This window comes from Equus quagga, chromosome 6 (assembly GCF_021613505.1).
Source record: "Equus quagga isolate Etosha38 chromosome 6, UCLA_HA_Equagga_1.0, whole genome shotgun sequence".
NCBI classification, from domain to species: domain Eukaryota; kingdom Metazoa; phylum Chordata; class Mammalia; order Perissodactyla; family Equidae; genus Equus; species Equus quagga.
In genome coordinates this window covers 36109365-36125704 of record NC_060272.1, presented here as the reverse complement: position 1 = coordinate 36125704, position 16340 = coordinate 36109365, and the positions used below count along the sequence as shown (strand labels likewise).

At 38.1% G+C, this 16340-nt stretch overlaps 1 protein-coding gene across 1 annotated transcript in view; it reads left to right on the top strand.

Annotated features, from left to right (window-relative positions):
- Positions 1-27: 27 nt before the first annotated feature.
- The window catches only part of PIBF1 (progesterone immunomodulatory binding factor 1), a 178202-nt gene continuing 161889 nt past the window's right edge, over positions 28-16340 (top strand). The window contains exons 1-5 of the mRNA XM_046664027.1: positions 28-234; positions 1323-1622; positions 6586-6686; positions 9910-10108; positions 12501-12620. Of these exons, the coding sequence (XP_046519983.1) occupies positions 1371-1622; positions 6586-6686; positions 9910-10108; positions 12501-12620 (672 nt within the window). The 5' untranslated portion in view covers positions 28-234; positions 1323-1370. The remainder of the gene's footprint in view (positions 235-1322; positions 1623-6585; positions 6687-9909; positions 10109-12500; positions 12621-16340) is intronic.

Below are 16340 nucleotides of genomic sequence, written 5' to 3'. Positions count from 1 at the left end.
GAGTGGATCCGGGCTGAGTTCCGGCGGCGTGGGTGGCTGCCAGCTGCAGCTCCCACAGTCCTGGTCCGGGCGCGGAAATGGTTGTCTTGGTTACGGCTCCTAACGGTCTCCGGCCTGAGATTCCTTGTTGAGGGGCTACGACCTGAACTGCTGTCTGGAGACGCCTTCAGCTCCTCGAGTGGCGGCAGTGCCTGCTGGTCCGGCCTACGACGTGGAGTAATTGAAGCTTTCCAGGTAGCTCGTGGTTCTCCCTTCCTTTCGCGCGTGGGGCAAGGAATCCTCCAATGCTGCCAGATTGGGGTTTATTCTTCACGCCGCACGTGTGGGCAGTCCTAGTCCCTGATCGTTTGAAATCCAAAGATGTTGCCTGTTTTGGGTGTCACCTTTCCTTACCCCTTTCCCTGTAAAAACGAGGGTGGCAGATCCAACTAAAGGTCTGCCCGTTTCCGCTCCGTACACCTTTTTCTGATCATTCAGTTTGGAAAAACTGATATCTGCAACACAGTAAATAACATTATATCGTGTAGTATGAAAATAAGGGAGTTGCTAAAATTCTTGCAAAAGGGTTAGAATTTCGACTTAGAGTACTTGAGTTTTTCTCTTCTACCCTCTTGTTTCCGTTTGACTGTCTACAAGTCTATAAAAAGTGTTTTATCTCACTGTTTCCCATTTTAAAAAATCTTCAGGGATGCCTCATTGCCTGTGGAATAAATTTGGAACACATTTTGGCATTCAAGGCCCTCCACCGCGTTGATTGTTAAGGGTGTGCGTGTGTTTGTGTTTGGGGGTGGAGGGAGTCACTACTCAAAGTCACAAAGACTTGGCCCCATGCCAACTACCATTATGTTTCACTGTTGTTTTACACCTTTGCCACCTCTGTATCAACTTTAAGACCTGCCTGCTTTCCCTTAACTCCTCTCCAAATCCTTCACGATTCTAAGTCCTACCTTTGTATACTCTTCGCCTGACCAACTCAGAAATGATTTCTCTAATGTTGCACGTGTGCTGCTTTTATTAGTAGCATTCCTGGGTATTAGTGATTTACGACTTTATCCTTTATCTAGTACATTTCTTTGTTTTCTCCAAGTAAGATTCCTGCCCCCAGGAACTGGGTTTTTTATTCTCAAACGGCTGAGTTCATAGTGGGATTTAATGAGTATGATTTATTTGATTTGAGCAGTAATTTACTAATCTGTCCTAGACTTGGGGGTCTTCCAGATTGCCTAATAGTGACTTAGGAAATCCTTAGTATCTCTTTAATATACTTTATGCTTTCCATAGAGTGTTTGAGTGTGTTTAAATTAGTATTTTTTAACCTACAGAAAATTGAAATAGAGTTGGAGAAGAAAACTGACCTGTAATAATAAAAAATGTCTCGAAAAATTGCCAAGGCATCAAAAAAAGTCAACATCTCTAGCTCTCTGGAATCCGAAGATATTAGCTTAGAAACAACAGTTCCTACCGATGATATTTCCTCATCAGAAGAGCGAGAAGGTAGGGGCAAAATCACCAGACAGCTAATTGAACGGAAAGAACTGCTTCATAATATTCAGTTACTGAAAATAGAGCTATCCCAGAAAAACATGATGATCGACAACTTGAAAGTGGATTATCTTACAAAGGTGAGATTGGTTAAATTTTATCTATATGCTTTATTGTCTTCAAGCTGCAGATAAATTGTTAAATATATACATGTAATCTGAACCTGAAATGATACATTTGTCGTTTCAAGAATATAGTTATATTTTCTTGCATAGTTTTAAAAAGCTGTTTTTGAAAGGAGAGAGGGAGTGAGTAATATTTCTGTGTACTAAATAATAAGTCCTGAAAGAAGAGATGACTTAAAGGTGGGCAGGGATGAACTGATTCTGTAGGCTCAATTTTTAAAATCTAGCATGTGTGAGGTATGTTTTCTTAGGTGTTTTTTCTAGCCAAGTTGTTTCCTCCTTCATTTAGAACTAACCCTGGGGCTGACCCAGTGGCGTAGTGGTTAAGTTCATGTGCTCTGCTTTGGCGGCCTGGGGTTTGCAGGTTCGAATCCTGGGCAGACCTACACACCACTCATCAAGCCATGCTGTGGTGCATCCCACATGCAAAATAGAGGAAGATCGGCACAGATGTTAGCTCAGTGACAGTCTTCCTTAAGGAAAAAGAGGAAGATTGGCAACAGATATTAGCTCAGGGCCAATCTTCCTCACCAAAACAGAAAAAAATTAAAAACTAACCCTGATGAGACTAGTTTGATAAGGAGAATCAAGATCATAATTATATTATTGAATCTGTATAGTCCTCTGGCCTGGAGATTTGGTTTCTTTGGTATCCTTCTATTTGATACTTACTAAATTTGTCTTTCTGTTTGGTAGTTACTGTGTCATAGTAACAACTATAAATTGAATTACCATAGTTTTTAACAGGTAATGTTGCCAAATAAGAAGAGCTGTCCTACTCCTTGTTTTTCTGCCTTGTATGGTTATTTACAGTTACAGAGTATTGTATGTAAGACCTGGTAAAGTTGTCACTAGCTATAGGAAATTTCCAGTGATTTCAAAAAGAGAGGAGATACTTTTTAACTCTTACTACTTCCGTCTCTGAGAAATCTTTTCTTCCCAATGGTGAACCCTCCACCTCTGCTCTTGATCCCACCTCTTCCTGTCTTCCCTCCCATTTTGTTGTTTCAGTCATACTTTCTTTCTTATATCAGTCTACTATTTTAGCTCTTGCCTATGTATGCTTGTTCTTCAGTATCTTGCTGCTAGAAAAATTTCTTGACCATGCCTCTCTAGGAAAATGAAATGTCCTAGACTCCAAGGTCTTGATGAAGTAAAGAAATGATTTAGGTACATTTTTTAAAATTATTGATAGCTAACATTTATTGAATGCTTATTCTGTGCCAGACACTGTTCTATGAGCTTTTCATCAGGGATATAAAGATGAAAATCTCACATTCTAGCATTACAAAAAGGAAATTTTCTTTGCTAGACTAAGGCTCCAATGTAATGGTTGGAAGTCACAGGAAAGGTACTGTGAACAGGTCTACCTGTTCTTGCTGTTAACATTTAAATGGCCTGATTTTAAGTTACTGAGCTTCCCGTCATTAGAAGCATTCAAGTAGTCCTGAGTGATCAAGCATTATGAATAGTATAGGTATTTCTGTTGTGGAAAAAGATTGAACCAGCTGTCCAGTGTTTCAGGGATTAAGTTCACTTGTTAGTACTAGAGAATTGGAAAAGGAACAGAATGATAACAGAAATGCAGAAACCATAGCTTAAGGAAAATAAGGATTTTATTTCTCCGGTATAACAGGAATCTGTAAATAGGTAATTTAGACCTGGTATGGTTATTACTTGTTATCATTAGGAACCCAGGCTACTTTTAATCTTCTGGGCAGGTATTTTTAGCATTTGCTTTTCACCTCAAAATCACACATGGCTCATCTACCTCCAGTATTGTGTCCATATTACATGCAGAAATAAGGAAAAGGGTGATGGGAAAATGCAGCATATGCCAAGTGAGTCAGTCTCCTTTAAAGAGCCTTCCCAGAAGCTCCAGCCAGTGACTGCAATTGACTAGAACTGGCCACCCCTAGTTGCAAGAAGTGGGAAGCTGGGAAATGTAAGTTTTTAACTGGACATGATGTTGTCATGAATAAAAATCAGAATTACCTCAGAAAGAAGGGAAGACTTGATGCTGGGAGATAAGTAACAAATTTTTCCTACTTGTCAAAGTCTTTTTTAGTTAGGAAATATGTGAATCTATGTAATCTAACATCTTTCCACACCAGTATGGCAGCAATACAACGTTTGTATTTATTACAGTTTATTACTAATGTTACAGTTTATTACTATGCATGTTTTGGCCCATGTTGGTTTGATTTCTCCATGTCTAAAAACAGGAACAGAGAGGTCCAAGGAAACTTAAAAGCAATCGATTCCCACTTCCCACTCAGCTGCTTGCTAGCAGAGAGAACTTAGGAGGGTAGCTATGTAGGCCAAACTTCCTGATACTAGAGAATTGTTGGCATTCCATTTTTACCCCATCCGTTGCTGCCTAAATGCCCTTCCTTATTCCACTACTTTGATCCTTTCCTCTTCACTCTTCTTGCCAGTCTATTTTTAAATGCCAAAAATTCTTTTTGTTTAGCTCCCAGTAGAGATCTGTGGGTTCCTTATTGCTTCGGAAACGGAGAGCATCTTCCCAGCCTGATTGTCTCTGAGTTCAGGGACTTAACATAGAAGTTGGTTGAAATTGTGAAAGTTGTAACTCTGAAAAAGAAGTTTCTGTCCTTGTGGTAACAGTGTTCTTGATTTATGAAATAGTAATTAGGAGGAATGTGGTTATCATGTGTTGATTTAAGACATTTATTGAGACATTGCTGGGAATATAGCAATGAATATGATAGAGTCCCTTTTATATGGAGTCCCCATTCAAGTGAGAGACCTGATCAAAAAACAAACCAGGTGTCTTCAAGGTCATGTGATATAGCATCACTTAGCAATGGCTTTAGATAAGAAGTCAGCAAACTTTTTCTGTAAAGGGCCAGACAGTAAGTATTTTATGCTTCGTGGGTCGCGTATGGTCTATCACATATTATTCTTTGTTGTTGTTGTTGTTTTGTTTTGTTTTTTTGCTACCCTTTACAAATTTAAGACCCATTCCTAGCTCAGGCTGTAAGGACCTGGGCTGAATTTGGCCATCACCATTGTTTATTAACCCTTGCTTTAGACTGTGTAGTCAGAGAAGCTATTGGCAGATTTTAGGCAATTGAAGTGCGTGTCCTGAGTTTTGTATTCAAAATGGCACTGAAGTAATAGACTAAGGGCAGGTAAGGTACAAGCAAAAGACAGTTATTAGGGAATTGGCTTATGTAAGACTTCTAAGTTGCTGGCCTTGTCAACTGGAGCCATTTGTTGAGAAATGGAAGGCTAGGGGAATACTGCTCTGTGAGTTAAATATGAGTTCTGTTTTGAACACGTTAAACTTTAGACTCCTGTTAGACTCCTAAATGGAATTGTCAGTTGGAGTTTAGGGGAGAGTCCATGACTAGATGTGTGGGTGGGGGAGGGCACTTAAAGCCATGGGATTGGATGACTTCACCTAGGGAGAGCAGAGGGCCCCAAATCAAGGGGCAGTGCAACATCAAAAACGAGATAGAGGCAGAGAATCCAGGAAAGGGGCCTCAGAAGCCTGAGAGTGTCCAGTGAGTTAGGACGAAAACCAGAGACAAGTATCATGGAAGCCAGAAGAGGATGGAGCAGTCAGCTCTGTGAAATCATGCTGTTAAGTAAGATAAATATGCAGAAATAACCATTGGACTGGGCATTATGGAGGTGATTCATAGCTTCGACAAGAATAGTTGTACTGGAATAGTAAGAGACAAAAACCATATTGAAGTTTTGCTCTGATGGTGAGCAGAAAAATGGTACTGTAACAAAGGCAGTGGTGTAATCAAGGCTGTGTGGTTTGTTGTTTTGTTAGTGGAAGATAGAACATTTTGGTTAATGACAGGAATGATCCAGTAGAAAGGGGGAATTTGATGATGCAAGATATTAAGCATTGGCTGTTAATCTATTTTAAGGGGTGAACAAGAATTGCCTGGGTTTACGGGGAGAGAGTAAAGAATTCTCTAAATAGACTAAGGGTAAAATCCAAGTGCATAGAGGCTTAAGAGAGAGCACAGCATATTTGGGGAATGGCAAGCACTTAATTTGGCTGGAACAGTGTTTTCTTTTAAGTTAGTGACGAGAAGTGATTGGCGAGGGCCAGGTAAAGAGGGACTAATATATTATGCCATAAAGTTTGCAATTTATTGTGAAGACACCATCCTCTGAAGGATTTAAAACTAGGGAAATAAATTTTTGATAGCATTTTAAAAGGTAGAATAAAAGATAGGTTTGGAGGTTGACAAAACTAGAGGCAGGGAAACCGTTGAGTAGACCACTATAATAGTCCAGGTGAGAGACAATAGAGGTCTAACTGAAGACTTGTCAGTGGCTATTAAAGAGGACAGTTTTGGCAGCAATTTATGAAGTAAACTCCACAACAAAAAACTGGTGTCTGATCAGAATAGGCAGTGGGGGAGAATTAGACATAGCAAACATGACTCAAATGTTTTTGCTTTGGAAACTAGGGAGGTGCAAGGAATAGAAGATTAGGTAAGGTTGATGACTTGTTTTGTTTTGGACGTTTATAATAGTTAATTGAAGATGTGTAGTAGTCAAATGTGTGAATCTGGAGTACAAATGCAGTCTGGCCTGGAAATCATTACCTGGGCAAGGCACCAACACACAATCCCAGTTATCAGTGGGCTTCTCAGTGAGAGTGGGTTAAGGGAAAAATAACAGTCTTAATGACAGCCTGGCAAAAAACCGTTTATGAGGCAGCAGTTTCAAACCATAGCGTAGAAACCATTGGTATGAACAGACTTTGTAGTTTGTAGACACAAGCATTGCAAAAACTCCTCTATCCATTTTTAGCCTATTGCTTTTAAATGCTTTTTAAAATTTTTACTATCTTTCAAACAGAAGAGTTTTTATAGTGATAAATTTGAAAATTGACCATGTAATATACCTTTTTCTCTTTATTAAGATTGAAGAATTGGAGGAGAAACTTAATGATGCTCTTCACCAGAAGCAGCTGCTAACATTGAGATTAGACAACCAACTGACTTTTCAACAGAAGGATGCTAGGTAAGAAAAGTTTTTAAAAAGCCACAGTTCCTATTTAGCTGTTAAAAGTAATGTCATTACCTGTTCGTACATGTGATTTATAATTATAAGCTAAAATAGAGAAATTTTAAGTCAAAGATGGTAATAATTTTTACATCCAGAGCAACAAAAAAAGTAGGTTACTGGATACAGTACACGAAATACAGAAAGTCAAAGTTCAACATTCATTCAGCAAACATTGCCAATGTAAGTTATCATAAAAGACAATGCAAGCTTTCTAAACTGACCACCACTTGGCCTGCTGTCTGGATTAAACTTTCTTCTTTTGCTCTGTAAAACATGCTGATTGAGTCTTGTGGCCCATTGAACTCTCCTAGCTTAAAGTACCTTCTATTTGCCTGCATACTTTCTCCATCTCAGAGTGTGGCTATCAAAAGTCCATTGTCTTTACTCTCAAATATGCTTAGGTGAATTGTACTTATTAAACTTATATAACTTAATTAAAAATTATATAAGCAAGTAGGAGTACAAAAAAGATGTCATTCCTATGAGAACTATAATGAAGTCTTTGGAAAGGTTCAATAAAAGTGAGTGACTAAAAAAAATCATCAAATTAAATATAAGCAAGACAGGTTTAGAGATTAGGGGCAAAAATCAAACAAATCTATAAGAAGTATCCCATCATCTTTCTTCTGAAGTGTCTTTTAAGGTCTCCTCCATTGTTATGAAATTGAACTTGGAAATTATGAACAATGATTTACACAAAAACAAAGCATACCTCTGTATTAAAAAAATCTGGACCGTATGTAAAAAATTTGGCTGATGAATGTTTATTTCTATATTTTAATTAGAAGTAAATGTGTAAACTAAGATATCACCTTACGCCTGTTAGAATGGCAAAAATATCCAAAACCAAGAGTGACAAATGTTGGAGAGGTTGTGGAGAAAAAGGAGCCCTCATACACTGTTGGTGGGAATGCACACTGGTGCAGCCACTATGGAAAACAGTATGGAGATTTCTCAAAAAGTTAAAAATAGAAATACCATATGACCCAGCCATCTCACTACTGGGTATCTATCCTAAGAACCTGAAATCAGCAATTCCAAAAGTCCCATGCACCCCTGTGTTCATCGTGGCATTATTTACAATAGCCAAGATGTGGAACCAACCTAAATGCCCAGCAACTGATGATTGGATAAAGAACATGTGGTATATATATAAAATGGAATACTACTCAGCCATAAAAAAGGACAAAATCGTCCCATTCACAACAATGTGGATGGACCTTGAGGGTATTATGTTAAGTGAAATAAGCCAAACAGAGAAAGACAAACTCTGTATGACTCCACTCATAGGTGAAAGTTAGCATAAAGACAAAGAGATCTGATCGGTGGTTACCAGGGGAAAGGAGGGGGTGGGGAGAGGGCACAAATGGTGAAGTGGTGTACCCACAACATGACTAACAATAATGTACAACTGAAATTTCACAAGGTTGCAAACTATCATAATCTTAATAAAAAAATAAAGTAAATGTGTAAAGTAGGTATCTTTTCCCTTTGTAAGATTTCACTGTTTAGCTGATACTTTTCAAAATTTCCTGACCAATTATTAGCCACTGTCACCTATGATCAGTGGCTCTCAAACTTTAGCATACATCAGAACCACCTGGAGGGCTTGTTAAAAAAGATTGTTGGGCCCCACCTTCAGGTTCTGATTTGGGTTGGGTCTTGAGAATTTGCATTTCCACCAAGTTCCCAATGCTGCTGCTGCTGCTGGTTCAGGGATAATGCTTTGAAAACCACGACATTCAATAATAGGGCTTTTACTCTAATTCTTTAGATATTTATCAGATTGAATGATGCTGACAGTACAGTTAGGAGGCTATTGCAATCATCCTCTTGGTAGCTGATGGTGGTAAAAAGTACTTGGATTATGAATATATTTTGAAGATAGAGCTGATAGGATGTCCTGATGAACTGTATGTGGGGTTTAAGAGAAAAAAAGGAGCCAAGGGCTGTGGCAACATTTTTGGCCTGAATAAATGAAAGGATAAAGTTGCTGTCAACTAAGATGGAGAAACAGTGGAATAGCTGTGTGAGTGGAGAGCAGGAGTTCATTTTGCACATATTAAGTTAGAGTTGTCTTGTTAGAAATCCATGTGGAAGTATATGAAAATTCTGGTCTAGGGATATAAATGTGAGAATCATTAGGATATAGACAGTATTTAAGTCATGAGGCTGGATGAATTCCCCAAAGGAGTGACTATAGAAAGAGGAGAGGACCGAGGACCGGGTACTCCAGCATTTAGACAAACTAGAAAAGAAGACTGAGAAATCACCACCAGTAAAATAGGAGAAAAATGAACAGAGTGAACAGAGTGTGGTGTCTTGGAAGCCAGGAGAAGAAAGTGTGTAAGGAAGGAGAGACCAGTTGTGTCAAGTGCTATCATTAGGGTAGGGATGGAAAGAACTGAGAATTGTTCCTTAGCAATCTGGATGTCTTTGGTGACCTTGAGATGTCTGTAGGAGGGTCAAAACCTGACTGGCATGGATTGAAGAGGAAAAGCATTGGAGACAGTGAATGTATACAGCTTTTGAGAAGTTTTGCTCTGTGGGGGAGCAAAAAAGGGGAAGTGAAATGGAGTCAAAAATTGTGTTTTTCGTTTGTTCATTTGTTTGAGGTAGGAGAAATAGCGTGTTTGTATGTTGATGGGAGTGATACAGTAGGGAGGGGAAAAAATCAGATGGTCACTTCTTGCTCAAAATCTTTGGGTAGGTAACTAACAATAACACTGCCTACTACATGTATTCTTTGAGAATGGTGATTATGTGCAGATTACTGTTTTCATTACCTCATTGGTTGAATGAATACTTTACGATGGTTCAGTGTTGCCATCTTAAAGAGGTATACCTTGAAGTACCTGGATAAAGGAAATGAAAATTACATTAATGAGTAGAGTCCAAAATAGATGTATAAGACTTAAACCTTAAGCAGAGGAAGTGTGTAATGTTTAAAATTATTCTTCAAGAATATTCTCTGTTTAATAATTTATGCGGCTGTACATTTAATGAGTATAGAATTGTCATTTCATGTTTAACTGGCTAGGTAAATAAGTGTTTAGTAGCTACAGTCAAAAATACTATTGAACTCATTTCCTAGTTTTATGTTACTATAAAAAGGTGACTTTAAGAAAATTAAATCTCAAGAATTTTTTTAAGCTTGCCATAAATTCTCTTCTAACAGAAAATATCAAGAACTAATGAAACAAGAAATGGAAACTATTTTATTGAGACAGAAACAGCTAGAAGAGACAAATCTTCAGCTAAGAGAGAAAGCCGGAGATATTCGTCGAAACCTGCGTGACTTTGAGTTGACAGAGGAGCAATATGTGAAACTGAAAGGTTTTCCTGAAGATCAGCTTTCTATTCCTGAATATGTATCTGTAAGTGTCTTCTATCATTTTTTAAAAACTGCATGTATTTTCAGACTAAAATTTGCTGTTTATGTTGTAGCCATAACCTTTGAAGTACCCAATTGATAAATTATTTTATGGCCCTGATCCGAAGATGGTAAATTGTGTTCAATCACCAAATTTTAAAGGGTCTTGACCATTGATTGCAGAAGTCAAGCAATAAATAGAGCCCTGAAATTAGTGGCTGCGTAGTCTATAGAAGTGAATTATTTTGTCATAAACTGGTGGTTTGTAACATTATCAAAATGAAAAATTATAGAGATAAACAACAGACTAGTAGTAACCGGGGGTTAGGGATAGTTGAGGAGAGGGGAGCTGATATGCTTATAAAGGAGTCAGATGAGGGAGATCTTTGTGGATCTGTAGTTCAGAATCTCCATTGCAGTGTTGGTTACGCAAATCTACACATACGATTCATCTGTGGCAGTGCTCTCAAATTTTTTGGTGTCAGCATCCCTTTACACTCTAAAAATTATAGAGGACCCCAAAAAGCTTTTGTTTGTGTGCTGTATCTATTACTATTTATCATATTACAAATGAAAACTGAGACATTTTTAAAACACAAGTACATAAGCACACATTCCATTAGCCTTAAGGGCTGTGATATCGTCACACGTCATGTGGTTACTGGCAAATGCTACTGAACAGGCATAAGAGAATGAGAGTGAAAACAGGCAAAAAATCTTAGTATTGCTAAGAAAATAGTTTTGATCTTATGAATTCCCTAGAGTAGTGGGGTAGGGACTGGGGCTCCCCAGACCATACACATTGAGAAATGCTGGTTTCTGATATATAGATGTCATTCCACCTTAAGAGGCTTGAATTTTTTCATCTGTGGAAGGGTTAATAATAATCATAGCGCCTTCTATTGGGGTAAAGGTGAAGATTAGCTATGATTATCTATGTAAAATGTTCAGCACAGAACTTAGAACATAGTAAATACATAATAAATATTACCTGTTATTTTTGCTGGAGTGATGGTTGCTACACTTGGTTCTGATTTGGATAAGGTTTCCAGATGAATGATTTTCTATGAAATGAAGTATTACCTTTTTGTCCAGCTTTTTATTTGAATAGCTCAAATATAATTTTTCTACCCAACATGTACTGTCCAAAGCAAATTAAATATCTCAAGTGCTGTCCTTGAGGCTTTATCCCTAGTAGATATCAAGTAACCTATTAATGACAGTTATACATATTTTTGCTCTCTGGTTTGTTGATAAGTTCCTTGTCATATCTTTTGTTTTCACAGGCATTATTATCCTAACTAGTTAATTGTATGCAGATTCATTGTGTTGAGGACTAACCTTAGGACTTGCCTCTTAACAGACAGGATACTTTTTCAGTACAGCAGTCTATTAAGGAGTTTCAGGTTGTATGCCTATACATTAAATGGTCCCTAATTACCCTCTCCTAATTTGCTCATGGCTTCTTAGTTTTATTGGAACTTGTCAGATTGAACACTTTACTGTTAGGGCAGGCACATTCCCCTGGGAGCATCTTGAGCAGGAAGAGAGGTCTGAACTAAATGCAAATAGTGATATGAAAGATACTCCTGATTCACCCTGATTAGCGCTTTCACTGCAGTGGTAGTCAGTAGAGCTTCACTAAGGGCCTAGGATGTAGGCTTATTGTATATTTAGGCGTTGGAGATAGAGCAATGCCTAAAAACAAGAATGCCTGCCCTCATGGAGTTTACATGCTAGTGGAGCAGCACAGATAATAAATTAAAAGTAAAATATGTAGAATGTTTGTCATAAAGGCTATGGAGAAAAGAGCAGGAGTGAAGAATTTGGACTTTCTTTCTTCACCAGGTGGGGATGCTATTTTAAATCAGGTTAGGGGGATCAAGGAGGGCTTTACGGGTAGGGTAACGTTTGTGCAGAGACCTTAAGGGAGTGAAAGTTGAGCCACACATTTATATGAGGGCAGAACTTTTCTCTATGAGGAAACAGCAAGAGCAAAACTCTTGAACACTTGTGTTCAGGAAATAAGCATATAGTGTGGAGTGAGCAGTAGTAGGAGATGAGTAAGTAGTAAATGGAATATTAATAGTAGAAAGAGACTGTGTTAGGGGTGGGGAGTCATACATAATCTGGGCCTTGAGGAAATCAAATAGAGCATTAATACTTAATAAAGTATTAGTGGCTGGGGTCAGTTAACAGCTGTCTTGTTTTAGTTTTGTACAAATAAAACAAAACTTTATTGTACAGGCATATAATCTGAAACTCCTTAACTCCCTCCTTTTATTACCTTCATACTTTCCTTTTGTTACTGATAATTGAGTATTGTAAATTAGCAAATTTTAATTGTAATTTGAATTTCAAGACTTCTTATTAGTTTGTTTTTTTTTTTTTTAAAGATTCGGTTCTATGAACTAGTGAATCCTTTAAGAAAGGAAATCTCTGAACTACAAGTGAAAAAGAATGACCTATCAGAAGAATTAAGTGAAAACAAAGGCCAACTGAAACAACTGACAGAGGTTTGTATGATTTTGATTGCTGGTGGGAAGAGGCTCCAAGTTCCTCTACAAGGAGTTCCTCAAGATTTGTGATACCGAATATAAAAGTCAAACGATGGAAAACTAGGACCAGGGGATGCTGGCTGCTGTGATTCTTCATAAGTAGTGGGAAGGACGTTAAATTAGAAATAGTCGTCTTAAAGATGGACAAGGTAAATCCGTGATATTGACTTGTAATCCCTGGCCAAGCTTTTTGTTCTTGTAACTCATTTCATTCTCAGTTCTTCGTTACAGATTAGCCTTGTTTGTGATGTGAAAGGGAGCTACCGTCCATTTATCAGTTATTTTGCCTCTTTATTAAATACCTTTAGCTCTCCTGGTAGCTCTTCTTGTTCAGAGCACGTGCCCTGCTGTTAGCGTCAACCCCAGTGATGTGCCTGGTGCTGTTCTGGGTGCTGGCAGCAGTGAGCACGAGAGAATTCACATTCTAGTAGATTAGAGGTAGAACCTTAGATGATATCTTGACACTCATTTTCTGTGTGACCTTGAACAAATCATTTCATATTTCTTGCTCTGTCAAATGGAGAAAATAATACTGTTGGTCTGTTCATTTCATTGAATTGCCCATGTTTCTGTTACAGAGTAAAAATGTGATTTTTAACAAAGTTGCGTATAAATATTTATCTTATGTCCTATTTCAAGGCCATCTTTTACCAAAAATCTATTATCCAGAAATAATTACAATTTAATTTATATTTCGATGCTGTAATTTGCTTCACTATTAGTGCTGGACAGAGTCACTTACGTCATTAGTATAGAGCCAATATTATAGGCAAAATAAAGGTTCAGCGTCCTTCCTGTCCTTGTAGGAGTGATGAAGTCAGCAGGAGCAATGCCAGAGAGGCAGATGTGCCAATATCAATCCTACTACAGGGTTCTGTTGTGTTTTTTTCCTTCTGCCACATTGTGTAGGTAAACTGTTTTTGTATATTTGGAAAGATAGTTTTTAATTTTTAAAAAATTTGCATCTATGGTCAAAATAATAAAAGACAAAGTTAGAAGGCCTCAGTTTGGCTGGTAACTAATTTTTCAGCCTTGGGCATGTCATTTAATCTCTGTTGTTTCTGTAAAATGCCCAGGATGGTGGTGGCAGTACAGGGCTTGTTGAGGACAGGGCAGTTAGACGAGTTTTCAGACTTGGTTCTGTAGCACCTCATAGTACCTCAGCGTCCCTCAGGGACTTCTTATTTTTTAGGAGGAGGGCAGGAGGAGTTGCTTATTCTTGTTTGTATCCAACCACCTCTCTTTTAATCACTTTAACATTAGGCGATTCTGAGGGTGGTGTCTCTTGAGTGAATAAATTCCTTGGGCCAAAAAAAAAATTAGCAACTCTACAATTATCATTAGTATGTGATATGTTTTTACTGTGTGGTAAAGCAAATCTCTACTCTCAAGGGTCAGTAATGGCATTGCATCCCTGATTTTTGTTTTCTTCAACCTTGCTAACACTTTTAGTATTTTATTGATAGGAAAGCATAGATAATTAGCACTGCTTTGACTCATAGGGTTCCTGAGTATTTTTAATGCACTAATAACTCTTGAACATAGAAACAGTTTTGTTTATGTACCTGTATTAGTCAGGGCTCTCCAGAGGAACAGAACCAACAGGATATGTATATATAGAGAGAGAGAGAGAGATTTATTTTAAGGAACTGTTTCACATGATTCTGGAGGCTTGGCAAGTCCAAAATCTGATGGGATAGGCTGGCAGGCTGGAGAGTCAGAGAAGAGCTGCAGTTTGAATCCAAAGACAGTCTGCTGACAGAATTCCTGCTTGCTCAGGGAAGGTCAGTCCTTGTTCCAGTAAGGCCTTCAGCTGATTGCCTGAGGCCCACTGCATTGTGGAGGGTAATCTGCTTGACTCAGAGTCCACTGAGTTAAATGTTAATCATCTGAAAAATACCTTCATAGAAACAGCTAAAATAATATTTGACTAAATATTTGGGTACCACAACCTAGCCAAGTTGACACATAAAGTTAACTATCACAGAATGCTTCCATGTGCAAGTTTGTTTCTTAAATTTTTGTCACCTCTCAACTGAAAATATAATGCTCTATCTTAAACCTTTTCCTAAATTTAATGATAATATAAACAGAATTGAATCACAATCAGGAAGAAAGAAATTAAGCATTGTCTTATCTACTTAATAAAAGGTCTTAGAAATCAGAGAATATGATTTTGATACAATAGAATCACCTTTATATTAAAGCCGCCCTTGAAGTTCGGTGGTTGTGCTCTGTCAAGGGCCTTGTACAGGTCAGCTTTCCCAACACCGAGAAAAAATAAGTGAATGTTTTTAAATCAAAAGTCAAACCAGCGAAGACTTTTTTGTAAGGATATAATGAACAATAAATATTAATATTTAATATTAAAAGAAATTTAGCTTGACTATATATTGTGGGGGTTTATTTTTTGAAATGAGTTGTTAAATTATTTACTGCTCTAGTATTTAGAGAATTCAAAGATGCTGGTTTGAGTTCCATCGCAGCAACTTGACAACGGTGTGATGATCTTGGATAAAAACTTAGTTGTCTCTACTCCCTGCCCTCAATTGTACACTCTCTTTGTCTGTAAAGTAGGGAGGATAATGCATAACACCCACCTCACATGCTCATTATTATGAGAGTGAAATTCATTCGGTACTTATTGTACATCTGCTATGTGACAAGTATTGTCCTAAATGCTTGACATCCCTCAGTGAACAAAACAATGATCTCTGGCCTCATGGAATTTATATTTTAAAAGGAACGTAGGAAAACAAACAGTGAACATTAGAAATAAGCAAATAATAGAGTATGATAGAAGGTTATAACTGCAAAGGAAAAAAAATAGTTTAGGATAATCGGTAGAGCTGCATGGAGGCCAGGGAAGAAAGCATATTCACAATTGTATGAGGTCAGCTGGTAGGCCTCCTTGAGGAGGTTACAAGTTTCCAAAGACTTGGAGCTGAGGGGTACAACAAAGTTGTTGAGGAAGAACTTCCAGGCAGAGGGAACAGCCAGTGCAAAGGCAAGAGGGTGCCTTGGTGTTTGTGGATCAATGAGGAAGCCAATGTGACTGGAATGGTTGAGGGAGGAGAATAGTTGGAGATAAGATCAGAGAGGTAATGGGTCTGTTGAGGTCATTTTAAAGACTTTAATTTTAACTCTAAGTGAAAGGAAGCATTGCAGGATTTTGGAGAGAGCTGCAGCAGGATCTGACGTTTGGTAAAGGGATCATTCTGGCTGGTGCATAATAGACCCTCACAGAGTATTAAAGAATGTTCTTAATGTCCCAGATAACAGTTTTTTGCTGAGAATAGACTATGAGCTATAAGGATGGAAGCAGAGAGACTTGCTGTGAGGCTCTTGTGGCATCTAGGTGAGAGGTGGTTGTGCTTCACATCAGGATGGTAGCAGAGGAAGAACTATGAGCTGGTTGGTTCCTGGATGTATTAGGAGTTCCTGATAAATTGGATGGAGGATGTGAAAGAAAGATAGGAGCCAAATTAACTCCAAGGTTTTTGGACTGAGCAACTGAAAGAATGGGTTTGCATTCAGCTGAGATGGGTAGGTTGTGAGTGAGGCAGATTTAGGTTCAGAAGTGAGTTTAGGTTTTAGCTATGTTGAGTTTGAGAGAGAGCTCTATTAGAAGTACAATCGGAGTTACTTGTATATACAAGTCTCAACTTTGGAAGCTAT